This window comes from Melospiza melodia, chromosome 3 (assembly GCF_035770615.1).
Source record: "Melospiza melodia melodia isolate bMelMel2 chromosome 3, bMelMel2.pri, whole genome shotgun sequence".
Lineage (NCBI taxonomy): Eukaryota > Metazoa > Chordata > Aves > Passeriformes > Passerellidae > Melospiza > Melospiza melodia.
The window spans coordinates 108,268,145-108,295,568 of NC_086196.1; the positions used below are offsets into that span (position 1 = coordinate 108,268,145).

A 27,424-nucleotide genomic window follows, 5' to 3' on the forward strand; every position below is an offset into this window, starting at 1 on the left:
CATCAGCCAGCCTCACAACTGGGGATATAGGACAGGTCAGAGGTATTTCCTTACCCTCTTGGACTTTTCCAGGAGCACATTAACCACAGGAGAAGCTGCAACACTGCACTGCTGACAATCCAGCCATTTCTATGGAGGTTCTTGCTTGTTGGTACAAATACTGGAAGATGCGCTGTCAAGCTCTAGAAAGAGGCAGTGCACACTTACACACTTGCCCACATTCCTCTCACTAGGAGCACTCCAAGATGGTTTTTATCTGAATGTTCATGTGATTAAAAAGCAGACACCATACCCAGAGCAGGGCTGCAGCCTTTGCATTAATCATATGCAAAATTTTCCTCTCTGGAAAATGCTTGTGGCTGGTAATTTACAGCATTTGCCAGCCCTTCCTTGTTAAAAATGCATGTCTTTCCAGGACTGGTGAATAGCATCCCTTTTCTGAGCTTTTTGATGAAGCTGGATTCCCCCTGTAGCCCTAAAGCTGCACATTCCTGCTGTACCTTTCCTTGCTTTCTGTGAGCTACAGAAAGCTCTGTCCTTCCTTCTGGCCTGATGAGCACAATCAGACCTGAATAAAAGCACAGCATTTTTACTGAAGGGACCTCCAAGGTCAAGCAGACCTCTCATAGCTCCTGTGTGTGGCAGCAAAAGTGAGGACAGAGGCACAAAGTGGCAGAGCAGTGCTGGTTAGAGAGCTCAGGACCAGGGCACAGCGCTTATTGTGTGTGATGGTGACACGTCCCTTTTTGCCTGGCTGGTTGGATTTCTTTCTGTTTTGATGTGCTTAGATTAATGTTATGGGCCCTGTCAGAAAGGGACAAGTCACAGAGCCTGACTGTTCCTTCCTGCTTCTTGTTCCTCCAGTTCCAACCTTCTGGGACAGCCAAGCTATCCACTTCTAAGTGGTGTCCAGGAACTGGAAGTGAAGGGGTTTTTTAATCAAAATGCCTCAATGTCTTCATTTCTCAAGCAAGTGGATTTGGCTTTCTAACGAAAGACTGTGATTGTGAGAGCCCTCCCTGTATGGACTTTTTTTTCTTTTTTCCTTCGTCTTCCAAGCAGATTTGCCCTGCTATGACTCTTGTCTTGCAAAGGCAGGAAGGCTCCTGGATTTCCTGTCTTTACCCAATGAACATCACTTAGCATCCAGCCAGAAGGCTTGGTCAGGATGAAAACAATATTGAATTTTTGAGGTCTCATTTATTTAAGAGAGTAAAACGTCTTTCTTCTCAAAGTGCTTCTCTTTAGCTTTCATTTCCTGTGCACAGAGTAGCTTTGTCTTGAGTACAATAATTAAGTTGTTGACCTTCCTTAGGGGTCAAACATAGCTTCCCTTTAGAGAAAGATAAAAACGAGCAATAAGAGATACTTTGCCTAGCTTAAGATACTTGGTCTGTATATCTGTGATGTTTCTGTAACTTCTGCTGGATACTTTTCTCAAGATAATTCAGGGTGACATGCTGTTGATCCATTTATTTTGGGAGGAACATAGTATTTACTGGAGTTGCATTTTCCTCATTCTTAAGGAGAAATAAAATTCTATTGTAACTTCACCAAAGAGCGTAAGGTAGCATGCATATGTTTAATGAGATTTTTAAATGGCATTTTTACTCTATATTAGTGATTTTTTTTTTCTCTCTAATCATCTGAGAATGTTTTTTCAAGATCAAAAATAAGAATGGAGAAGCCCAGACATTTTCACGCATTATACAAGGCAAATTACCATTTTTTTCATACTGCTTTTTTTTTTTTGTATGTCAACATTCACATTCTCCTCCTTGTAAAATTGCAAATGTCTAATTGTTATAGTTTTCTTTAATTCTTGTTTACTTGTTTTTAAATATGACTGCTAGTTTACATTAATGTTCCTAATAGGCTGATGTTCCATTCCATATGGGATATGAAGTGATGCCAGCAGCTCAATTCACAGGAGCTGTGCCTGTGTGCCCAAGTGAGGCACTGGGATCTTCTGATCCATTTGAATAAGTATTAGCAGCAAGTTTGACTTCTTTTTTATGGAAATGTGAGATCTTGTCCATGACATGGAAATTGGGGGCTGGATTATGCTTTACAAACTGGGAAAGAAATAGAAATGACTGCAGGTGGAAGAAATGTGTAAATTCCAGTGATAGGAGGCTCTGTTGTTCATCTGTGCAAATGGCAATAGATGCTGGAATTGTTAGGCATGTGGGAGGAAGGAAGAGCAAACAGGCTTCCACCTCCACCGCTGGAATAGGATGGGGCAGCCTTCATCATTTGAATTATGAAACCTTCTATTGTAAACCCTCATATTCCCTGTACCTTTCTTATTCTTTCCAGAAGCTTTTTTCGGATTTCCTTTTCTGGTGCAGGCTGTAGGATGAAGTCTGAAAGGGCAAGGTATGGAGCCATAAAGAAGCCCAAATGTACATGTGCTCTTGGAGGAAAGAAAACTAACTCACATCACAGCTGAGACCAAAGTTCCCTCCATTTCTCACTATTTTCTCATAGCTATTAATACATGAGCAATCCCCTCCTCATTCACCAAAACCCTTAAATTCATCACACTGTCTCATCAGGGCAAATTAAAGTCAAACATGCCTTAATGACAGAGGGGGTTAAGTGGAAAAAAATCAGGCCTGAGCAAAGCATCTTTTTTGTTTCCAGAGCGAAAGAGCAATGCTGGTATCTAATTTTGGACCCCAGGGAAATGCCTCAATACTGAAGTGGTCAGCCCCACGTACAAACTTAGTGAGAGCCTGGTATTCCCCACTGCCAGCAGTCACTCAGACTGTGTGGGCACCCCTCAAAACCCCTAAGTAGCAGCTATGGTTGCAGTTCTTTCAGCCATCTTAGGGCTTTGTAGGTAAATGTGGTCCAGCAGCATCAAAAGGCAGCTCTGTTTCTAATAAAGATTAAAAAATATTTTTGAACGACCCTCCTTGTTCCTTACTATTATACGGTATTAAAATATAAGAGTGCAGCCAAAGAGAATAGAAAACAAAGAGAAAAGCCTTTTAAAAAAATTCCACATTTTTATATCCTTTCCCTACCAACCCACCACAGAATTCAAGGGTGGGGGATTCAAGGGTTGAAAGAATCTTCATATGGTGCCAAAAATTCCCCACAGATCTCTCTGGTCCCTCAGCATTTGGCTATTTAAAGCAAACACATTGTGTTTTAGATGCTAGTTTAGATCCATTTTCCATATGAGGAGGTGGGATGTAATTAATTAGCTGTTCTTTTGATTTCTGAGTATCATATGTACATTTCATAAGGGCATGTACTTTTGACAGGCTGGAAAAAGGAAATAAAATACAAGTTGCACCAGTTAAGTCTTCCTGGTACAAATGATGGATCAGCAGGGGATTGCTACCAATGCTGATTGAGTCACATGAGTGTTAGTACAAACCTAAGGGGGAATAAATCTGGATGAAATCACAGTAACAGAGTTTAAAGTGTTTATTTTAGTCATAATTGCACTGTTTTTACATAATGTCTTTGATCTGTAGGTTGAAAAGAGGCAAAGCCAGTAATCCACAGTAGAAGTAACCAAAGATAAACTTCTCTGTACAGTTTCAGAAAATGAAGTCCATAGTCAGAGATACACACATGAACATATAGGACAGGGAGGTGAAACCCAGGCTTCAGCATGCCAAAAACTACAGTTCATTGCCATTTCAGCTAATGGAGTCTCTTTTCTGGATTTCTGTATTTACTTAAACCTTTATGTGGATCATGTACCAGAGAAAATCCCACGTAACAAAGCAGTCAAAGTGAGGGAGAAACCTCTACATCTCCCACCCAACATGACAAAAATAAATAATAAATCTGCAAAGCTGGAACAGACAGCTAACTCCTCCAGATCCTTCATTAGCACAGAGGTCCAGCTGCTTTTGGTCCACGACCCTGTTGGTCACAGATGGACATGGAGATCCCTCAGAGTGTCACCTCCAGACTGGGAGCCAAATTCACCACAACAGCAATTTGATGTCTACAGTGACTTAACAAAACAAGCAAAATGAAGAAGCAGCCAAGTCCTCCATGTCTGCTCTCATACCAGGACTGGATTTACTCATCCACAGACCCAGGGAGCTGCAGCACCAAAGCAACTGGCCTGTGACCTCTTGGGTCAGGGGATGAACCAGAATAAACAAGGCCAAGAGTCCCAATTATCTCTCTCTACTTTTTGCCTCTTTATTTTGTTTTCTAAAGCTAAGGAGCATCTCCTGACTGAAATGCTTGAAGACTGAGAACATAATGATACTCTTTAATTGCACAAGTCCTTTGTCATCTTTATCTCTGCCCAGAGGAGAGGAGGTTTGTAGAGGAGCTTTGGCCTTTATGTGAGGTCTGCTGATGTAGCTGGGAAAACACACTCTGTTGCACAAATCCTTTCTCTGGGAAGTGCTCTCTTCTGCTGTGAGATCAAATGTGTTTAGGGCATCTAGTGTGTCCCTCCCTGTATGGGGAAATATTGGTGAAAATGTCAAATATGTATATTTGGTGAAAATGTCTGGGCATTATTTCGTGACTGTTCTTTTCTTTACTGTTCCTATGTGCAGTTTTCCCAAACGATGCCTGGAGGGTTTCATGCAGGCTCATTCTCCCAGGGCCCTCTCTGTAAGAGCAGAGGAAAAGGCACCTTTGTGAGGTGTTTCAGAGCCAGAGGCTGCACCAAAATGCTGAGCAATTCCCCTCTTGCTGAGCTGCAGGGAGGCTGAGAGAGCCCCATTGGAACCCTCCCTTCAGCCCACTGTCCCATGCACTGCTGGTCTGTGAATGGATGTAATTGCAAAAGTGAATCACACTTTAATGACAAATGCTTCCAAAACAAAGCTATAAAGTTCTTGACTCAGTTATTAACTTTAAATGAACTGTTTAGGTTGTTTCCTTCCACACACCCCACCCCCATTAACTTATTCTTGAGGGGAATGTATTTATGGAGCCATGTGCTTCTCACATGGTTGAGGCTAAAAATAGCTTTAGAAACTCATTCCAGCTAAAACTTAATTTAAAATCCAGTTTGTCAGCCTAACACATTGGTCTTTTAGCCTGGTTTCTTCATTTGTAATGATAGCCTTGACCAGTCTTTTGAGTGCTGCTTATTTCCTATGCTGTTCCTCTATTAAATAATATTTAAATAAACACATTCCTGAGCTCAAGGAAACCCCCAAATTACATACAAAATTGATTTTCTCTGCATGGTCTGGACTTCCACTTGGGCAAAAAGAAACTTACTCTCAAAAATACACATATGCACTGTGGAGACATCAGCTCAGGTTTCTTGCTTGGTTTGGGTTTTTTGGGGGAGAGAGAGCCTTATCAGTCATTGCAAGAGTATTGTCTAAGGACTAATTTGTTTTTCCTATGTTCTTTTTTGTCAGCAATCAGCAAATGAGATGCTTCAAAATGTCTGAACCCTCATGGGTCAAATCCTTCTGTTTATTTCAATATGAGTTTTGTCACTCATTTTAAAGCAGAGACTGTAGCCCATAATAGACAATTACACAATTCCTGGATGAAAGGGATGTTTTCTCCTTGCCCTAGATCATTAAGTCCAATGCAGAATCTTTCCATTCCCATCAGTAGTTAGTTTGGTTTGTTTTTTTTTTTTTAATTGATCTTGAGATGACTGTGTCCTGAGCTCCAAGAGTTGAAATCCTCTAGAAAAGAGATTTCCAGCCTGTAGTTTATGAATCTGTGGGGCAGCAACAGGCAGCTGAAGAAAGCAAAAGTAAAATCAGCAGGCTCAGGAACTGCACAGGGATACCTGTGAAGCAAAGGCAGCATTCCTCATTAAAAACCAGATGGAGCACCACTGATTTTCTTATTATGCTATACAAGGTAGAGATTTTGGTCACACAGGAATTACTAGATTTGCTGAGAAATTTTTTGTTCTTCTGGTTTCAACACTTTTCTGTCTGAATCCCACTACTCATTTCTACAGTGTTAGACCTTATTTATTTAAAAGCATGGTCCTTTTTGCTTCCAGAATTCATGTCAATTAATGATGCTGCATTCCCTTTGTCCAATAGGATGGAAGAGGCAATTCCCCTTTGTGCAAACCAGTTGCTGTTTTACTTTTCAATCCACTTGTACATCTGCTCCCTTCCTTCCTTTTTTCCCTAGGTCCCTCCTCACATGGGAAATTCCTCCTTTGCTTCAGCTTTGTTTAGCTTTGTCACTTTTGGGTTGCCTGCTAAATTTAGCAATCACTTCTTAGGTTTATATTTACATAGATGTGTGTGATTAGTCTACTTTTTTTTTTAATGTACTATTTAAATAATTTTCAGTCAGTGGCAGAATTTTCAGCCCTGATTGTTCAGTTCATGTCATCAGCTCTAGCAGGAGTCTCTCTGCAAGCCCAGGTGACCCTTGTCTGGTATTTTGCTGAAACAATCAAAGAATGTCAGTGGACTGGAGAGGTATGAAATATCTTTTTATGTTATCCTTGCAAGTCCTCTATTTCTTCAAGGACTGTATCAACTATTTGATCTGATGCTGGTTCCTACAATAAGTAGATGCCAGGACAGATATAACCACTGCTCTACTCAAACCAGGACTGTAGTCCTTGTGCTTCTGAGAGGATTGCCATGGGTTTACTTGAGACAGAATTAAAGCTGCCATACTTAACTCATTTGCAAATAGATTTGATAACCACAAGAAGGAATAAAACCAGAGCAATTTAAACATTTACAGATTCATTTTTCCTCCAAGATGGTGTCCAGTTATAATCAGTTTTTCAGGCAGTCACATAAACATAGGTGAGTTTGCTTGGGATTCTTGGGGCAGGTTGCAGGCTCAGCACCTTTAACCATTGCTATTTTTGTTTATGAGTCTACAATCAGCAGCTTGAATTTCACACATATCCAACTGATCTCTTCACACCTAATGTCTCTAAATGTCTGCATTTTTAAGCAGGAGTGACCGTGCCTTCCAGTCCTTTCACATCCTGCACGTACATTCTCTATTTCAGTTGGAGGGTATGGGATTTTTTTAGTTGAAATCCCTAAAGAAAGGGAGGTTAACATCAAAAAGTGCTTTATAATAGTATTGATTATTCCTGCAGATTGGAAAGCACATGTTTTGCATCCTCCCTACCTGAAGGAGGGGGCACCTACACCCCAGTCACACCAGTTTCAAACTGGAAGAGTTAAACTGATGTAAAACCCTGTGTCCTTTAGCCTCGAGGAGCAACTGGGTGTTAAAAAGGCAGAAATCAGATTTCAAGCATGTGAGTAAATGCATGCCAAAACCCAGCCTTTAACATGAAATTATTTCTTAATGTGGTTGGAAGGGGCACAATACTGGCTACAAAAGGCAGGAAATTCAGAGTTAGCACCTGTGCACCATCACCTTCTGTGTGCTGGAGTTGCTGATCTGGGACACCTTTGGGGTTTACACAGCCCAGATTCTGCAGCCTCCACACTCTGAGCGGTCTGCAGCAGCAAATGCCACCAGACACTCCTAAATGCATCTTTCAGGCCTCCTGGTTGAAGCTGGAGTCCTGAAGAGCTGGGAGTTAAAATCTCCAGCCACCAGAGTTTGCCTTCTGCTTTGGAGCCCCTTTGACTTCATGATTTCCTCTATACATGGCATCCTTAGCAATGCCAGTTTAAAAAATATCCCACTCATTCAGTACACTTAAGTGGCTCAAAGCTTGAAGGTTTTAAGGGGGAAAAAAAAGAAAATAAAAGCAGTTGTGAGGTTCATGGTGAGAGCAGAACAGCAGATTTCAGTCCAGGCTCTAACTCCCACAGCCCCCCCAGTAATTAAACACACAGCCAAAAGTTTAAGTGTGGACCAAACTGGGGATTAGAGGCAGGTAGGGATGTGAGGATGAACCCTGGCTTGCTGCTTGGCTGGGACAGGGATTTGGAAACCCAGGCCACCACCACATCCACAGAAATCAAAGGACAGCAAGGAGGAGAAAAAGTTCTGCTCTCTTTGAAACAAAGAGCTGCCAAAATGTTCGTGTCAGGAATTTTGGTTTGTTTTTTTTCTCTTGCTTTGGGCAGGCAGAGCTGGGTTGCAGCCAAGCAGCTCAGGACCTCACTGGCACCCAGGGACCAAAACAGAAAGTGCAAAAGTGGGGGTGTGTGTTTAGGGGAGCTCTGTAAACACAAACCCTGCACACAAACTGTTAAGCATATTCAGGATTTGGAGTTTTTGCTTTGGCGTCTCTCTATGTCCTTTAATGAAACTACTGGCAATGAGGTAGTCGGTTTTTTTCCCTTTGGTTTGAATCTCTAAAAAGCATAATTTCAGCAATTTTTCTCTGTTCTTACACACACACACAAATTGCTTTAGACAGGAAGAAATTGCTTTAGACAGGAAGAATTTTCTAAATTGAGTTAGACTTGAATCAAATAATTGAAAACCTATTTTTAAAAATCACTGTGGTACTTTGCATTCTTAAAAAAAAATTCTTGTATTCCCAATTGTTTTTCAGTAAACTTTCATCGGTCTGTTGAAAGTTCTGCAAGTGTGAATATTCAGATTTCAAACATCTGGCTTCAAAATCGAGCATTTCAGAAGTACTGTATCCCCCTTACTGCAGAATTGTCAGTAAAACTTCAGCAAAGACCAACTCTTTTCTTTGCCAAGGGGCTGGTTCTGCATTATTCACTCAAATAGGGTCTTTTTTCCCCATTGACTGGAATGGGAGCAGAATCCATCCTGAAATAGTAGCCCCCCTGGTTTAATCCATGACAAATAGACCCTTTGAAATGAGTTTCATCTTTTGTGTCCCATTTGTTCTCTGATGCAGGTGTCAATTGGATCTTTTCCTGTCTGTCTGTGCTTGAAAAGCAACACGTTGTAGTTAAACCCACTTGTAAATTGGAGCATTTTACAGAAGAACTCCCCCAGGGATCTACTAAAAAAGCTACTTGAGTTTAAGAACCAGAAGTCAAAAAAGGGTTAATTTGCTTTCCCTTTCTCATTCTGTTTCAAGTAGTTTCTTGTTTAAAAAAGATCTCTCTACTTATATGTCTCATACTGTATTTATCTCCATATAAAGTAAAAAGATTCTTCATACACAGGGTCTGATCCTGCCTGCACTGAAGTTCATTTATTTGTAAATCATGGAAAAGAATTTCTTTTTTTAGTGGGCCCAGCTACAAATTTCCTATTTTCTTGAGCCAACAATCTTATCAACAACCTGCTTTGTGGATCGAGGGCTAGAAACTGCCTCGGAGTTTTCAATCTTGTGAAAAGGTGACTCTGGAACTAAAACTGCAAGAAGCTGGCCCAGCTGCCCTGCCAGCTGGACAGACTGGTTGGCTATCCAGAAAAAAAAACACCAGCAGCTTCAGCAGCAACAACAAACCCACACATGTCACATTGTGAAAGAATGAGATTATGTATAAGAAAATGCATAAAGTGTTATCTGATATAACTGCACAAAATGAGCAACTTTATAAAGGCCTGATCAGAGGGGGCTGTGCTGTTTGCAGTGATGTGTGCCCCTTTTCTGTACCAAATCCTCCCATGAGGATTTGTGTAGCATTGCATCACCTGCTGAAGCCAATTCCAACTGCACAAGGATGTCACTAATGCATAGAGAAGAAAAATCTTGGTTGCTCATTAGCAGCAAGTGCCTGTCTCTGTCAGCAAGGTGGAGCTCCAGGTATTGCTTCTCCCATGCTGTGTTTCACATTTGCTGCTGTCTTCAGGGCACCAGAGGAGTGAAAATCTCCTACAGACAGGGCAGCTGCCTTGAATAAACACCTGCTTTGATCTGCAGTGATTGCCTCAGTGCAGGTACCAAAGTGCTGCACATTCAAACCATTTTCCCTCTGTCTCTCCAAGGAGCCTCCAGCCAGCCCACAGCGGCGTCTCCATCCAAGAACATCTGCTCTGGCAGGACCAGGTGAGATGTTTGTGTGATTTCCCCAGTGCCTGGTGAGTGTCTGTGCTCCCTGCCTGCTGTTTACTGGCATGCAGCAATCAGGTTTGGCTCCCTGGAGCTTTCTGCAGCTTCTCTCTGTGCTCTGACCATCTCATCCAGACCCACACAGACTCCCAGCATTGCACTGTGGACAGCAGGTGAAGCTGTTGCTATCCAAACTGGGCCTGAGAGCACCAGCAATGTGCACATTTGTTTGCCAGACAGCACACTGGAAGCTGGGTAGCAGAGAATGGTTTTCTTAGAATTAAATACTTTACAGGAGAGGTCCCAGACTCTGTTTTCTTTCTCTGTTGCCTTATTTGACATAAAGTCATCCTCCACATTCCCCAGTTATTCCTGTCCTGTGCCAGCTGGGACATTCCCCAGGGAATCCCTCACTGTTTAGTAATGGGGTTATTATTTTGGGTACTGAGGTGTCACAGACATGGGCACTGCTGTGAGCAACACTGCACTAAGGGAGGGCACAGAGACAGCTGCACTTCAACCCTGCTAGGAGGAGCATCTAACCCAAATGCCCATCCTTTGTCCAAGAAGAATTCATTTGGCACCTCAGCAACTTAATAAAAAGCATTAAACACATTTACTAGTTTAAATTATTTCTTCACCTGCTGTAGTAAATCTGAGCCTGTCCTTGGTGTTTCCTTACAGCCAAACACCTTTACTGGGCACCTTGTCACAATCTCTACAGAACAAAGATTTACTTCCCATAAAAGCTTTTTCCTTGCATTTCAGAAAAATGTGTGTTTTAAAGGACCAGTCACAGATCATTCAGATGTCTCTGCAGGGAATACAGCATTTCTTATCAGGCTCTGATTTGGTGCCCCAATGGCCCTCAGAGAAAGAGGCAAATAGCAGGGAAAGAACCTGCCCTCACTCTCCATGGTTCTGCCACATTTGTTGAAACAGGATTGTGGCATTTTTCCTACTACATCAGCTTGTGGTGTGCAGTGCTTATCTGGAAACCTTTGCTTTACAGAAGAGAGTGTTTATCATTAGCACTGCTAAAGCACTGGCTCAAAATTGGGCTGAGAAACTTTACTGTAAATTCAGCACTTCAGTATTTAATTAATGGAGTATTAAAATATGCAGGTTTCAAAACCAAACGTTTCACTGATGTGGCATCATTTTGACTTGACAAAGCACTGCACAAAGACATTGGGAAACACAAGTGTTGGCTACCAAGCAGAGGAACTGACTGAGCAAAACCAATAAAATGAACCCCCCTGATTTCCTTTCCAGGACCTGTAACTAGACCAGGCAGATCCTTACCTGTGCCAGTGCTGCAACTCACCAAGAGGAGTTCAAGTCCCTCTGTACAGGCTGTGCCACAGGAGTGTTAAATCACCCAGATGAGGCCAGGTGGCACTTTAAACATGAAGTCATTCAGAAATGAGCTCCATTTTCTTCACCTCTGGGAATGAAGGCCTTCCTGCAATGGACACAGGTAAACACTTCTTTTAGGAGACAGGCTTTCATCTCACCCACCACCACAGGATTCGCTGTGAAATCCTCCTTTCCCTTTCCTGCTGCAGAGCTGTCCTGCTGTCCTTCAGCCTGAATTGGCCTTATGCTACTACTATTATTATTATTATTATTATTATTATTATTATTATTATTATTATTACTACTACTACTACTACTATTACTATTATTATATATTATATTATATTATATTATATTATATTATATTATATTATATTATATTATATTATATTATATTATATTATATTATATTATATTATATTATATTATATTATATTATATTATATTATATTATATTATATTATATTATAGTAATATATGATATAATATGATATAATATGATATAATATGATATAATATGATATAATATAATATAATATAATATAATATAATATAATATAATATAATATAATATAATATAATATAATATAATATAATATAATATAATATAATATAATATAATGTTATTGTTATTATGTTTCTGATCTCCAGTCACAAAAGTAGTCTTGAAAAAAGCCAATTGCAAGACAATAATGTGGTATTTTTCCTGCAGAAGTGAAGAGTTGAAAACCATAGGTGCAGAAGGTATAAATTGCTCTGTTTATTTCTATTTTTTTAACTCTCAAAAATGTTGGCAGCTACACTGCTGGACATAGGATAAGACCTGTCAGAAACAATCAAGAAATTCAAGCCTTAGTCAAACACTACCTTAGGGTAATTTACATCTTTTTTAGCCGTCAGCTATGCCAGGATCACCTCCTTGCTCTGTATTTAGCACCCACCAGACCTGTTTGGGTGCTGCTGTGCACCCACAGACAGCCTATGTATACACAGGGTGAGCTGCAGCCTGATTTATTTCATGTAATAATTTGAATTTAGTGATAAATTTGGCTGAGTCAAGTTAGTGGATGAGCCAATCTAAAGGCTCACTGCTGCCAGAAAACCATTGGGAATGAGGGTAAATCAATCCAGAGTGGGAGCCTTTACTCTGTTTGAAACACTCAGCTCCACTGCACCAACCCAGGCACTTCTGCAGTGCTAAAACTCTCTTTAGAGGAAAGGCATTTGCTGGTTTCACTGCATTTCTCCAAAGAGGCAAATTTTTCTTGTGGCAAGCTCTCATGAAAGTCAGCAGAATTTAGAGTCTTTGGGCACTTCTGGAAAGCCCAGCCTGGCGTGCTGGTTCCCACAGCCCCATACTGCCACAGCACAAAAATGTGCAGCATATTGAAAAGTGAAAATGTGGCAGGGCATAAAATAAAGAGAATTTGGTATTAAAAAACCCCAGCCTAGCTGTTGGGAAAGTGGACTGGACTGTTGTTTCTGTTTTCTCCATTTCCATATTCCATAATCCAGACTTGTTATACATTTCCGGTTTGGCTTCAAGTTTTAATAAAGTGGCTGCTGAATTTCCAGCCTGTCACACAGGCACTGCAGAACTCAGAAATCTTGACCCCAGCTGGTGGCAAAACATGTAGATGGGAAGAAAAGCACCAGTCTAGGAGAAGCAGGAAAACTGAGAACCCTAAGCTAATCAGCTCTTTTAAAAGAGGGTGGTTACTATTCAAGTAGTAATTTATTGAGATAAAGGAGCCATGAGTCACAGAAAGACTTAGTTTGCCTGCAAGGGAATGTTATTCTTTTTTCTTTCTTTTTTTTTTTTTTTTTTTTTTTTTTTTTTTTTTTTTTTTTTTCTGAGAGAAGACACTTGTGTGTGCATTTGCAGCTTATAGCTAAGAGGTTGGGGCTAGAAAGCTAATCAGCCATTCTGTCTCCTATCTGCTGATCTGCTGGCCTTGGGGGAAGGGGAATGTGGGCAAACAGGCATTAAATTCCACTGGCAGGCGACGGGAAGGTATTCCTTGATAAGCAGCATCCAAGATGATGAGCCATAAAGCAAAGCCCCTGTGAGGAAGCAGGGGAAGAGGTAGGGAAAGCTTTGAGCATCTGTCTCAACCCAGCCTTGCTCAATGCTTGCCAGAGCAGAGGTCACCACCAACAATAATAACCCTGGAGAAGTCAGACGTATGCTTTCTATTCACCAATAATCTACAAAGCATCTTAGGGTGAAATCCTGGCTCCTCTGAAGTCAATGGGAGCTTTGCCAACGACTTCAGTGGAGCCAGGTTTTCATCCCTGATAAATTTAAAGCAACCCCCAGGCTTAAAGATGAAACGACGGCATCCTGGGAGTGGGTGCAGGCTGAGGAGCAGCAATGCTGCTCTGAAAAGCTGTCAGATCTCACAGACAGGATGCCTTCACAGTCCTGGAGCAATGCCAGGGTGGACAGGGAAGGGGTAAAGTGGACAATCAGGTAAACACCAATAACTTTTAACTGCTGGGACTGCTTCATTATAGGAAGTCTCGATACTGTGACATAAAGCGCAGTGGTCCTTCTCACTTCTGAGATAAACCATATAAAGTGAGTTATGTTGGTTTATATTATATCATACTGATTTTTTTTCTCTCCCCTTCTTATTCAGTGATTTTCATGTTGGCCTTGAAGGTTTTCACCTGGTGGCACTCATCCAAAGTGAGGATTTTTCACACTTGACCAGGTACAATCAATTAAACAAAGCAAAATGCTCATTTCAGTCCCTAGGAGCACCCAGCCTCTGCAGTGTGCTGTGTCTCAGGCAATACTTTGGTTTCCAGGACTCAACACCAAGTGCACAGTGATGCAGAGGGGCTGGCCCCAGGCAGTGTGGGGGACAGTACATGGGTGATAACCTGTGATGGCTACAGCAGGAGACAGGAGCATTCCCATCAGGACATGTCAGCAAGGACACGACAAATTCAGCCCCGGACAAAGTTTGCTGGCTTGGAGCACTGAAGGTGGCACAGTGACATTTTTGTTGGCAGGCTGGTGTAAGGGAGACCCTGGCCCCTTCCTCTGGCAGTGTCACAGCTGCAGCCAGCAGGCTCCTGAAACACCTCCCAGGAAAGAGCCCTCACTCTGCAACGTGGGCAGCCACTACTCACTCTTGAAGCTGCACAAGAAGGAACATGTGAGGTGTGTGACAGGCAGGGTGTCAAGGACCTCCCACAGCTTCCTGACTGCCATACCTGAGCTGGGCTGCACCACCTGACTGGACACTGTGGCGCTCATCAAAGAGCCTGGGCTCTTTTCCCAATGGCTCTTGCTACTTCCCTGGCACTGGCAAGAAGCTGGGAGCACACAGGAGCTGAGCCTGCCTTTATCACTGGAGGGAAGAGAAATGAAAGGTAAAAGCTGGAGGTGGAGGGGTGAGGTGTGAGCTGTGAACATTTACAGGGAGCTATCACAGGAACACACCTCTCTTATCCCAGCACCACTGCCAGACCCACTTGCTGATCCAGCTCCCTGTGGAGTGCCCATAACCACATCCCCGGAGCAGCATCCCCCCCAGGCTAGCTATGGTCTCCTCCTCCTGGTGAACTTCATCTTCCAGGGACTAAACGGTGGCTGCTTGAGCAAGTGTCCACCCAGCTGGGAAAAGAGAACTTTCCCCTCTGCTTTTAAATCCATCTCCCCTGCAGGTCTTGATTTAGCCATCTGGACTCATCGATGAAGTCATCCGCTGACTGAAGAGCGTTTGTGAATTTAGAGGGGGATCTCCAGAGCATGTGTGTGCCCACTCCTGCCTCGCTGCCCCAGACAGCCTCACAGGCAGCAGTGCCATTCCCAAGTGCCACCTCTACACCAACTTTTTCCAGTGGGAAGAGGCTTTGTTTCCTCACTGCCACCCGCCTGCTGCTGCAAGCAGCCCTGCTCTGTCCCTGCCTCGCTTTGCACAACAGCTCAGAGCGTTGATGTGCCACGAGGAGATGCTCACCAGGGCCCATCTCATCTGGATTAAAGATGTCTTTGGGTTCAGTTTCATAAGGCAATGGAGAGCTTGCATTACCCAGAGCTTGGCTGGGGCAGATCCATGTGTGTTTTAAACCAGGCTGTCACTCAGACTGTTTCGCATTAGGAGCCTTCAGCCTTGCTCTGAGGGCTGTCGACTGGTGCTATGGAGCTCTGAAATGCAGAACTCATGCGCCAAGTTTCCACTTTTCTTCAACAGCCACTAGGTATGGTCAGACTTTGGCAAACTTGGAGGACATTTGTGCCTCTTGGCTGCCAAGCCTGCCTCCTGTAGCTGCCCTGCTTCTGCTCACTGCCACCAGGATGGCAGCAAGGGTGGCAGGAGGAGAGCCAAGGCCGAGCGATGACATCCAAAGTATAATCAGTGTTTTTATCTTCTTGATTAGCCCAAGGAATGTTTGGGTTAAAAAAAAAAAAAAAGGCATCACATATTTTAAAAGCCATGTGACAGTCCCATGTGACAGTCCCACAGGCTGTTATGGCTTTATGCAGTATTGAATAGCTCTGGATGATCCAAGAGCATCGGTGCCATACCGGGTAATTTTCAACAAGTGCTGTCACGGGATGGGAGCTGCACCTCTGACACACTCAGGGCAGACCCATGGCAGTCCCTGCCCTGCACAGTCATCTGTGCTGATCATTCCTACTGCAGTGCTAACATGGAGCATGTTTGTGGATTTAAAAATCCTTAAATCTGAAGGTTTGGGGTTTGTGGCTTTTGGTCACATCTTTAATGATACCCCAGTGCAATCATATTAACTATATTCTTGCCTGATTCCTGCGCAGTCATTGACAGTGGTTATCACTGGACATCATCCTGACTCACTCATGGCCAAAGCTTTCAGATGCTCCAAGACCTGCAAGGAACCTCTGGGGAGCTCTGATTCTCCTCATGCCCCAAAAGTGCCACTTTTCCAGGGCACAGTGAGGGCTAAGGTTCCCACGATGTGCCTTGTCCCAGCTGGCACCACACACTGGAAGAACATCTCACCTTTACCTTGCAGGAAACCCTGCTGAGGACACTGGTCTCCAGATGAAAATGTTTCAGATTGGGGGATACTTTTTCCCCAATTTAGACGTTTTAGACCAATTCAGCCTCTCAGCTGTCACATACTCACAGATTGTTCGTATCCTCGTTTTTACACACAACATTCCCAATTGCGCAAGAACGACAACAAAGATTCCAAAACTCCCATTTTTTGTTAGGAGGCTTTATTTATGCTTCAAGTTGATTTGAGCTGTATTTGTTCTTGTTACACTGAGCTGCACCTTGAGCACCCACAAAGCAGCCCAGCTCCCTCAGACTGGGCGCTGAGATATTGACTTACAGCAAGTGATAATCCGACCCTCATTTTCACATACTCTCAAGCCCACGCTACTTTTAAGTTTGAGGGCCTCCCATCTGAGAGAGAAAGGTTTTTCCACAGCACTGACACAGGTCAGCTACCCAGAGGAAGAGTAAGGAGTGTCAAACCCTGGTGGAGTCCCACTGGGGCCACACAGACCGGCTGACAGGGACGTGTCCCTGCAGGGCAGATCCATCCCAGCCGAGCAGGGATGGCAGTGGGGACGCAAGGTGCAGCCGTGTGTGTGTGGGGAGGGGTGCGGGAGCAGCACTGGGGTGTCCTGGCAAAGCAGGGCACGGAGAGGAGCAGCTCGGCACGGGGAGGAGGGGGGGGACACGCCAGGCTGGAGCAGGAGCTGCAGAGAGGGCGAAGGAAAAGGGGGGGAGCAGGGGAAGGAGGCAGGGCGGTATAAAAGCATCCGACACGTACCTCTCCCGACACAGAGCGAGGGGGCGAGAAAGTGGGGCTGGAAGCAGCAGCAGCAGCAGCAGCAGCAGCAGCAGCAGCAGCAGCGGCAGCCGCTCGCAAACACGCACGCACGGTGGCAGGAGCGAGTGCGGCGCTACCCCTGCCAGCCCCAGGGCACTGGAGGGAACAGAGAGGAGAGATGGAGCCAGGTATCCAGCTCCCCAGGAGGGCAGCGGGCAGCTGAAGCTTTGCGCATCCCCTCCACCCAGATCTGCCCCCTATCCCATTGCCCACGGCTGAGCCAGGGGAGGAAGAGGAAGGGGCACGGGAGAGGGAAGCTGCAATCTGCCCCTCTTTTTCCCCGGGGAGGTCGCAGCTCGAGGGGAGCTGGGAGCCGGCGGGGGTGGCGGCGTGCCCCGCTCCGTTCTCCCCGCACGGCGAGGGGCCGGGACAGCGGGGGCCGGGCAGAGCAGGGCAGGGCCGGGCAGGGCAGGGAGACGCCTCGACGGCCGTCGGGAGGGGAGGGGGGAGCGGCGGGGCGGGCGAGGACACGGCGGCGGCGGGGGAAGCTGGTGCGGGGGCCACCCCCATCCCCGCGCACGGAGGGAGGCGATAGCCCCGAGCTCTCTCCTCCCCTCGGAGCGTCCCGGCTTCCCCGCCATGTGAGACTCGTCCCCGGCCCCCCCCGCCTGGCTCTCCTCCCTCCTCCCTCTCCCTCGCACACGCACTGCCGGCTCCCCCCGTGCTCGCAGCGTGTCCCCGCCGGCCGCCGAAAGCCGCTGCTCTCCGCCGGCCGCGGCTCCCCGAGGAGCTTCGGCCGCCCGCTCCCTCCTTCCGACGGCCCGCGGTGCCTCTGGCTTGCAGGGCTGCCCGCAGAGACGCCGCCGGCCTCGGGTACCTGCCGCCCGCCGCCGGGCAGCGCCGGGACTCTGGCCGCATCCCGCCCCGACGTGGCTCCGCCGTGGTGCGGCGGCCCCCGCTGCTGCTGCTGCTGCTGCTGCCGCCGCTGCCCCGCGCCCGCCGCCCGCCCCGCCGACGCCGAGAGCGCCGCGCTCCCCGCCGCCCGTCCTGCGGCTCCCGGGGCCGGGGCCGGGGCCGCTCCGGTGGCGGTCCCGGTGGCGGCGGCCGCCGCGGCTCCTCCTCCTCCTCCGCCTCCTCCGCGCCCGCCGCCGCCGCCGCGGGGCCCTAAAGCCGCCCGGCTCAAGAGGATGGTGCGGCTGGCGGCCGAGCTGCTGCTGCTGCTGGGGCTGCTCCTGCTCACCTTGCACATCACCGTGCTGCGCGGCGGCGGCGGGGAGCCGCACGCCCCCTCGGCTGCCGGCAACCACAGCCAGCGGCAGGTGAGTGCCGCCGCCTCCCCCGCACCCTCCCGCGGCCCGCGGGGCAGCGCGGGGCTGGCCGAGCCGGGGGAGCCGGCGCCCTGCACCTGCCCCGGCCGCATCCTCCTCCTCCTCCTCCTCCTCACGCCCGGCCCGGCCCCGAGGGCTCCCCCGCCCGAGGGCTTCCCCCGGGGCTTTTTTTACGGGGTGTCCCCCGCCCTCCTCGGCTTTAGGCTGTCGGGGCAGCGGTGGCAAAGGCAGAGGCGTCGGGGCGGCTCCCACGCGTGTTCCCGCAGGGCACCTGGGCAGCCTGTGGGGCAGGGAAGGGATGGAAGCAGCCGTGTCAGGCACGGCGTGTCCCACCCAGGGCATCCTCCCTTCGTGGGGCACAGGGTTCCACGGAGTGAGGGGGAACTGATGGGTGTATGGTCTCGGGAAGAGCTGGAACTAAGTGTATGGCTTTCCTTGGAGAGCTCCAAGAGACGGGCTGACATTCAGTCCTGAAACAGGCAGCAAACTTAGGGTCTAAAGTGCTTGTGATGTGAAGGACAGTGCTTGTGACCCAGCTAGCCCATTCCAGGCTTTTAAAAGACTTCTCCCATGAAACTCCACTGTGTATTATGTCCAACAGAAGTGAAGGAATTTTTTTGTTCTGTTTCGGTATTCTTTCAGGTCGTTCTTTTTATTCATGTTGCCATTCATTTATAATGGTTGGAGACAGTGATCAAAGCTGCAGCATCACCAACATCTGCAGACAAAACTTGTAAATCTCTGGTCAGTTGCGTGTGCCCTGGCCAGCTCTCTTCTCCATCCAAGTGGTAAAATAAAATCAGCTACCAAGTCGTGGGATAAACTGACAAAAAAAGGTCATAATTATTATCACCATAAATTTATGTAAACCATCCATCATCTGGGTAAGAATCACAGCACCAGCAGAGGATAGAAGCCAAGGAGAAGTCAGGAGAGTGCAGGCTGTGCTGGTCACTCCATGCTGGTGGTCCACAAAATGAACCCCCTGGCCACGGGAGGGAACCCAGAGCTGCAGGCTCAACATCCCAGCACAGCCTGGAGCCAGGTCCCCCCTAGCTCAGAAAACCTCCTGCTGGACTTGGTGGGAGTGCTGCTGGGGAGTGCTGAGCCCTGCACTGTGGGTCAGGCCCCACCAAGCTCTCGCTGCTCTTTTATCACCGGCTTGACACTCCAGGATGATTTTTTTTAATATCTGCAAGATTTTTGGTAATAGTGTTTTATAAATGATGCTTTCTTTTCTCATGGGCACTGGGAATGCTTTTTTAAATGATATTCCTTGGAAAAGTAAATTTGGAGAGGTTTTTTATGAGGTGTTTGCTATCATTAGAATAACCCTGAATTTGCCTTTTCTTGACAGGCTTGTAACATAATGAGAGAAACATCTGGGCAAGTGGGAACTCTGGGTGATGCCATTTCCCTGAGGAGCTCCTTTTAGAGCACTCTTGTAAGGTTAGGGTGAAACGAGGAAAATCATCTTCAGATAACTATCTTGGATTATTATCATTGCAGTTGGCTATCTCACGAAAACCTGTAGATTGTTGGCTTCAAGAATTTTTTCTGCAGTGATGTTTTACAGATTACCTTAATAAACTCTGTGCCTTTAAGCACCGTGATAGTTTTAGCAGTTCATATTTTCATAATGTTTTGCCATTTGTAGAGTTGAAATCCTTACATACTTCCCAACTCCATTGATTCTGCAGTTATGTATTTGAGAGACAGTGTCTGTACAAAACATTACTGGGGGAAAGGATATTGATTAGAGCAATTGGTTAAACATGGAAATCTATCAATTTTCTGGTTTTATAACTTCCAGGGATCCTATTGCTGGCTTTAGAAAGTTGCACTTAAGCAGGCAGATGCTCAATGAGAAGTTTGCACTAGGGTCTTCTCATTTTGGCAGATTTTGGGCTGTATCATGGCACGTGCTGAAGTAAATGCAAAATCTTAGTGCACTGCACTCACAGGCAGAGAATCAGTGTGGAAAATACTGCACAAACCCAGACTTGTTGATATGAGCACTTAGATATCTCTCAGGGCTTTTCTGTCCTGGTACATCTGTGGAGAGGAGTGATTGTGAGAAGTGAGTGAGATCGGTGTTGCATTTGGTGAAATTTCTCTTGAAGAAGTGTTGCAAATCCAGGAAAGAGTAATCTTTGCAACAAAGATGTTTATAGATGTCTTTCAACATGGCAAATTTGTATCAAAAGTCCCTGGCAATTATCAAATAGAGGATGTGGTCTATTAGGGCTTAGGCAGTCTGTTTGCACAAATGAGGTAGTCAGAATTGGGTCCTTTTTACTTAAAATGAATTCAGAAAGAATCCTTCGTAATCTTAAAATATTGTTGGAGATTTAAATAGTCTAAAACACCTGTAAGCATTTGAAGTCTGATTCAGTAAGAGAAGGAAGAGCTTCTCTTTCTCCCATCCTTGGTCCTTCAAATGAAGGAAGGATTTTGCAGGGTAGGTTTTGATTTCCTTTGGTCTTTCAGTTGGGTTAAGCCCTGCAATTAATTGGACTGAGAGATGAAAGAAATATACAAAAAAATACCCTTCCATCCTAAAATTAAGTAAGTTATGTTTTCCTTGCTCTTGCTGCTGTTAGAACTGGGCTGTGGCAGGGCAAATGAGCACAAAATGGGAAATCCATGCTGGAGTTGTAAAGCAGCTCACAGTCTTGAGTTATGAGAGGGAATCAGCCTTGTGTTTCTCAGTCAGATTTCATTCCCTTCCTTCCATCTCTTCCAAATGGGAAAAAAATGGATAATTGAGGAAGGAGGAGATTTTTTTCTGCTGAGAATTCTACTAGGTCTAATTTAATTATCATCCAGAAGCTGTTCTGGAGCATATTTATGAAATAAAGAACTACACACTTTCTTTTCTGAAGAAGAGCAAATGAAGCTATATTAAGAGATGGAAAAAAGCAGCTTGGGTATGTTTCTATCTTTTTACATAGTTCTAAAACCAAGGGAAGGCTTGAACATAAATTTTGGAAGACATTTTTAATACTTTACGATGCTCTAAAATCTGTGCTTTCATTCTGAGAGAAAATATTTCATCATGAAGTTTATCCTCTTCCCTTCTAATTTTTCCATAGCAAGCCTTGCACACCAAGAATAACAGTGTTCCCACACCAAGAAAAATGACCTTGTAAAATGCAGTAGCAGAGCCACCAACAATATATGCCATAGCACATGAAGTCAGATTCTCCACTGCAATACTTGCAGCCGTATTACATTAGCCTGAAACTCGGTGGTTGTGCCTAAAACTGGAGCCGAGTAAGAAAACATCATTTGAAAAGCAGCACAATGCTGTAAACAGATTTTTTTTTTTCCTTTTAATTCCCCTGCTCCTGCCCTTGTCCCCCCCTTCAATAAGCATGCAAAGCAATTGCACCCTGTTGGAAATGCTCTCTGAGCCCTACCAGAAAAAACGCATTCTCTGTGGGGCTACCAGTTGTGGGTTTCTCTGGGTCTGCATTGAAGGCACTTGAGATGGTGTTTCATGTTTGGACTCAAATTTTTATTATTTCTTATGAGTAAAGCAGTCTTATTACTTTAGGTTCAGCAACTTTTCATTAGAAGGCACAAAATGGCCAACAATCTCTTGTTCCAAGGTCTTTCAAGAATAAACTATCCAATTAAGAGCTGACACCGAGATTATTTTCCCTTTTTAACCCAATAATTGATCCCAAAGAGCTGCAATGTGGATTTTTCTGTCCAATTACAAAATGCCACCCAAACCCATGGAGATGGAGGAAGAAGAAGCGTGAAGAAGAAACCCAGGACAGCACCCTGTGCCCTCCATCTTGCTTCCATCCACAACACACTAAAAATCCCCAAATCTAAATTTCTCCCCAAGTGATACACCTACACTATGTTATATAATCCATTTCACACTTTTGTGGATTCTGGTCCATTCTGGAGTTTAGGAAACTTTCTCCATAAGTGAGGGTCAAAGTCAGTGCTCCCCTGGCGGTCAGGGCACCCCAGAGCAGACAGAGGAATATTCCCAGTGCTCTGGGTTTCCATAATTCTGCTCCTTATACATGGTTGCACAAGAGTCACTCTCCAAGCTGTGTGAGTATCCCTTTACAGGGATGAGCTTGTAATTTTCTCCCAGGATCCCCAGTTCAGTGCCATGAGTGGTTTAGCAGTGGTCTGCTGTCTGCTACCTTTGGTGGGGTGCATTTCAGTCTCTTCAGGGCTTGTGAGTTCTTGCTGACCCTCGTACTGCATTCAGGCAATTTGTAAAACTATCTCCAGTTTTCAGCTTTCAGGCTTCTTCAGCTAAGAAGGACTCAAACTGTTTACTTTGGGAGCGTTTTAGACTCATTTTTTTAAAGTAAATTTGAGCTGTGGAGCTTTACATTTGGTTTGCTCTGTTAGGAAATGATGTCTACATCATCTTTGAAAACCTGTCCATTCCACATTCTGCCTTCTTGTTTTCCAGACTGCCTTTAGCCTGTATAAGGTGCCAGTAAGTGGATGTACATTTAATGTGGACCCTAAATCCTTCCCTGCCTTAAGAGATGTCTATACATTACATGAACAGCTTCCAGAGCACGTGGCTTGTGAACTGGGCAGGCTGATTCTATGTAACCCAGAATCTCTTCTGGTGAGGAGGTTCCTCATCACAGGGGATGCTGGTTTTTGTGCTTTTTGGCAGTGACAGTGGAACCTGTTCTCAGCTTTGCTGTGTAGATTCTTAGCCAAGGGCTCACCTTTGCCATGTGTTCCCACAGCCATGTACTGAGATTCAGCAATGGCTTAGGCCATGTGCAGCTCATTCTCTCCTCTCCCAAGGGAGGGAACTGTGTGTGCTCTTTAGTGGTTTGGCTCTGGGGCTGTGGCTTGTTCCAGGATCCAGGGGGAAGGAAGGGTCATCAGCTTTACGTGTGATGCTGCTGCAGGCAAGGAAGCAAAGGGTAAAATGGGAAACAAAGTGAAGGAATAAGGTTGCTGCACTGAGCAGAGGACCATTTTCTGGCATCCTTTCTCCTTTCAAACCCGGCTCCCAGAAATCTCCAGAAAGCATTAATTAAACTTCTCTTCATACCTATCACTTTGACTAATTTCACAGCAAACTAAAGTATCCTTGGTGGAAAAGTGCTACTGCACCTTCAGGGTAGGATGTGGCAAGGTTTTTAGTATCTTAGACTGCTGCAATAATTCAGAACAGTTATCCAAGAATATTTTAGTTCTGGCTGCAAGGATCAATGTTAGGCAAGTGTGAATGTAACTTCCTGAGTTAAATTTTACCAGGATGTTTGGATGAGGCATATTTTGCAAACATCTCTTAAGCCCAACAGCTAACAGTTACTGTACAGCTTATCTTGGATCATCACTGATAAGTACCTGGCATTAAATCACAAGGTGCCTCTCTATTTTGTCTCTGTAACTACAGATCAGAGCAGTTTTTCCGAGTGCCTCATGCTGAAGAATCTCTTTGAGTTATTTATTTCTGTTTATAGCCAGATTTAGGATTTTTTCCAGTTCTTTATAGTATTGGGCTATTTGTAAGAAAAAAGCAGAGTGTGTGTTCTGAATTCATCCTGGGCCATCACAGTGTTCTCATGTTCATTCCCATGGTCCTGGAGCCAAACAAAAAACACAGTGGCTACTACAGGGAGAGGTGCAGTGACATGGTGCAGCTGCATTGGTGCTTTCCACTTTGTCTCATCTTACCTGGACAGCCAGCACAAATTCTGGAGTAGCTTTTATTTTTAACTCCTGTTGGTTGTGTAGAGAAGTTTGTTCTACACAGGAAGACCAAACTCCAGTAATCTTAAGAAAGCATTAATTAAACTTTTCTCCATACCTATCACTTGGATTAATTTCATGGCAAACCAAAGGATCCTTGGTGGAAAAGTGCTACTGCCCCTTCAGGGTAGGATGTGGCAAGGTTTTTAGTATCTTAGACTACTGCAATCATTCAGAACAGTTATCCAAGAATATTTTAGTTATGGCTGCAAGGAGCAATGTTAGGCAGGTGGAAATGTAACTTCCTGAGTTAAATTTTACCAAGATGTTTGGAAGAGGCATAGTTTGCTAATTTTGGTCACGGCAGCTATAACAGTGATACAACCACTCTGCTCCTGACCCTTTGCTCTTGCCTGACTGGTACAAAACTCTCTCCTTTGCTTCTCCTGCTTTGGTTGCCAGCCCTTAGGTTCAGTCACATTTCCCTGTTCTGTCCTTTCCCAGTGCCAGCTGCCCACAGAAAGAGGAGGCTGCAGCTCTGCTGGTGGCCTCAGCAATTTCTTCATCACTGTGCTGTGTGGTGCTGCTCAGTGTGTAGTGCCCTGTGGTTTGTAACATCACTGCTATGGCCTGCAGGTACTCAGAGGTTCCCAGTACTCAGAGGTTCAGCGCACTGAGCTGTTCGACACCTGGCTCTGCTGTGGAATTCCTTTGCTGAGGAGACATCTGCTTAACCAGTACAGGTTCTGCTGGATGTAAATTGGGAACTGTGGCTTGAATCCAGCACTGTTCTTTTGTCTCTGCTCATATCTGCAACATCTCTGTGTCAGTAATCAATGCTGAATTGTTCCAAAGTGGTGGGAAACTCCGTCAAAGAAAACAATGAAAGAATTGTTGATAAGGTGGAAACACTTGTGTTAAGCTCTCAGATGCTGTGTTATGTCACAGTATCTCAGAACTTCACAGAAAGTGAAATCCAGAAGGCTTCATTGATAGTAGTATTGATAATGATGCAGACAGTGCAAGATTGGCCTGCCAACATAATGTGTATGTTTGAAAACTTTCTGAAATCAGTGTGACTTCTGAAACCCCAGTCATTGGTAGGTATTCTAGTGGGAAGAAAAGATCAGTTTGCAGATATCTAATGTTTTCTAAGATGCACTGGTTTGTGCACATTCATGCTTAAGAATTTTCCCTCTGTTTGGCTTTATTATGTAAAAGTGCACAGAGTGCAAGTAATGCTAGGAAATTGTTTTGCCATCCTTCTCTTATGCTTACATTCTTCTGCATTACTTTAAAATCTTGAAATACACTCCTATTTTGAATATATAGATAGACAATTGAGATGTTTCCTTACACAAGTGTAAACCTAAAATATTGAAGCCATGTAATTTTACTTGGTGCTTACATCCTGACTTAGCAGCTTTGGCAGGTTTAACTGTGAGCACTGGTTGTTTTATGCTCTTCTGGGTGTTTTGCCAGTGTTCCTTACAAACAGATGTGGTAGTACCCAGTTGTGCCTCATTTGTTCTCTTCATGGTGTTGGTTAGTGCTTATTTGGTCCTTTTTTTAATACCACTCTTACCTTGCTGTCTGCTCTAAGACGACACTACATAAAAGCCCTTTGATGTGGCTGAATAATGTTCAGTTATCAGAAAGCTGACTTTTTAAAGGTATTATTTCTCAGTGGTGTCTTTTTTCCCCCCCTTATTTTACTTTTCAAATGTCAACCCAAGCTTGTGGAGGTTGAGGTTTCAGCATTGTGGTGCAGCTTGTGAGCAACGTGCAGTGCAGTGGGTCTCCAGCCTGAATAGAGACACTGTCAGAGATTAATAATGAAGTGTTAACTTTAAAGTGAAAAATACAAAGTGCTTCAGTAAAAGGCAGAAGGCAGCACTCAGTGATGCAGTGGTTACTGCTGCACTTTAAGACCATTGTGTATATTTTACAAGTTTTAAAGACAGTAAATGCCAGGCTAAATTCATAGTCCAAAGCATAGAGATGAATAACATTTCCAAGAAACAGCGTAGTGAGCTCACTGGTACATCAGCAAGAGCAGAATATTTCCAGTGTTGGTATTTCCATGAACTTTTGATTTGAAATACCAGAAGAAGAAAGAAAACAAAGTGAAATGTAACTTATTATTGTAATAAGGGATGGCTTGCCACAGCGGTCACTTCTGTGGCACCAGAATGCTTGGTTAGAGGAGCTGGTGTGGGCGTTACTGGTAAGCAGCTCCTTTATCCTTTTGTCCTTGTTTTTCAAGTGCTCAGAGAACTCATAGCCATGGGTCATATCTTTTTTATTCCTCTCTTCCAGCAGTCTGGCTGGACAAAAGCAGGCCTGGAGTTGTTCATCTCTAAGCCTTTAATGTAGGGAAGTACTCCTGAAGATGAGAGGGGGAAATCAGGGAATGAAAACTTTCTCTCACACTCTTGGTGGAGTCAGTGCACATTGAAAGGCAGGAGGAGTGCAAACATCCCTTGGCTTTTATACTTCTGTGCTAGATCTGCCTTCTCAGTGTGTTTAAATTGACCTCCTTCCACTGACTTCCACAAAGCAAGGCAAGTCAATGGTTTGTGTCAGCTGCAGAGCCAAGATCCTCTTGAATATGAATCTTTCATAGCTCAGTTTTCCCACAGAGCTGATAAGCACACAGCAAATGTCATCAGGACCCATAAGGATGAGCTGGGCCCTGGAGTGTGGCTTTCTTCATGTTACATGAATTCATTTCCATCTGTTGTGTTTTTGTGCAGTGAAAAATCCAGGTGTTTGTTTGTTCCACAGTAGTTCTTCATCCTTGGGAAAATGAACATTTCCTCTTTGCCAGCATGGCTGTTGAGATCAGTTCTCATGACAGAACCAGTGAGTTCTCTGTAAGTACCTATAAAAGCCAGATAGGGCCCATCTGTTTCTGCCACTGGAGCCACTCTAAGAAAAGTGGATTTCTCCTCTTCTAAGGAGCTGTCACTGGGTCCATGTCATCCATGGGACAGGTACAACTTCCTGAATGCTCCTTTCAGGCATCTTGCCTTTGCATTCTCATTGAGTTGGGTGCTCAGGTACTGGGTTGGGCACTCAGTCAAAACACTTCCTCAAATAGAGGAATGCCCAGGAATGCTGAGCAGGTGTGACCGTGTTCACAGGGGTCTTAGGATGAGGGAAGAGATGAGGATCTGACTCCGTGTTTCAGAAGATTTGATTTATTTTATTATATATATTACATTAAGACTATACTAAAAGAATAGAAGAAAGGATTTTCTCAGAAGGCCGGCTAAGAATAGAGTAGGAAGGAATGATAACAAAGGTTTGTGGGTCGGCTCTCTATCTGAGCCAGCTGGGTTGTGATTGGCCATTAATTACAAACATCCAACATGGGCCAATCACAGATGCA

General features: G+C 44.9%; 1 protein-coding gene across 2 annotated transcripts in view; it reads left to right on the forward strand.

Moving 5' to 3' along the window:
- The first annotated feature begins 18,174 nt into the window (after positions 1 to 18,174).
- ISM1 (isthmin 1) overlaps positions 18,175 to 27,424 on the forward strand; it is a 42,133-nt gene continuing 32,883 nt past the window's right edge. Inside the window, exon 1 of one of the 2 annotated variants that reach the window (XM_063152536.1) lies at positions 18,175 to 18,321. In XM_063152536.1, the coding sequence (XP_063008606.1) occupies positions 18,190 to 18,321 (132 nt within the window). In that variant the 5' untranslated portion in view covers positions 18,175 to 18,189. The remainder of the gene's footprint in view (positions 18,322 to 27,424) is intronic. The other variant, XM_063152535.1, reaches the window with a different exon arrangement.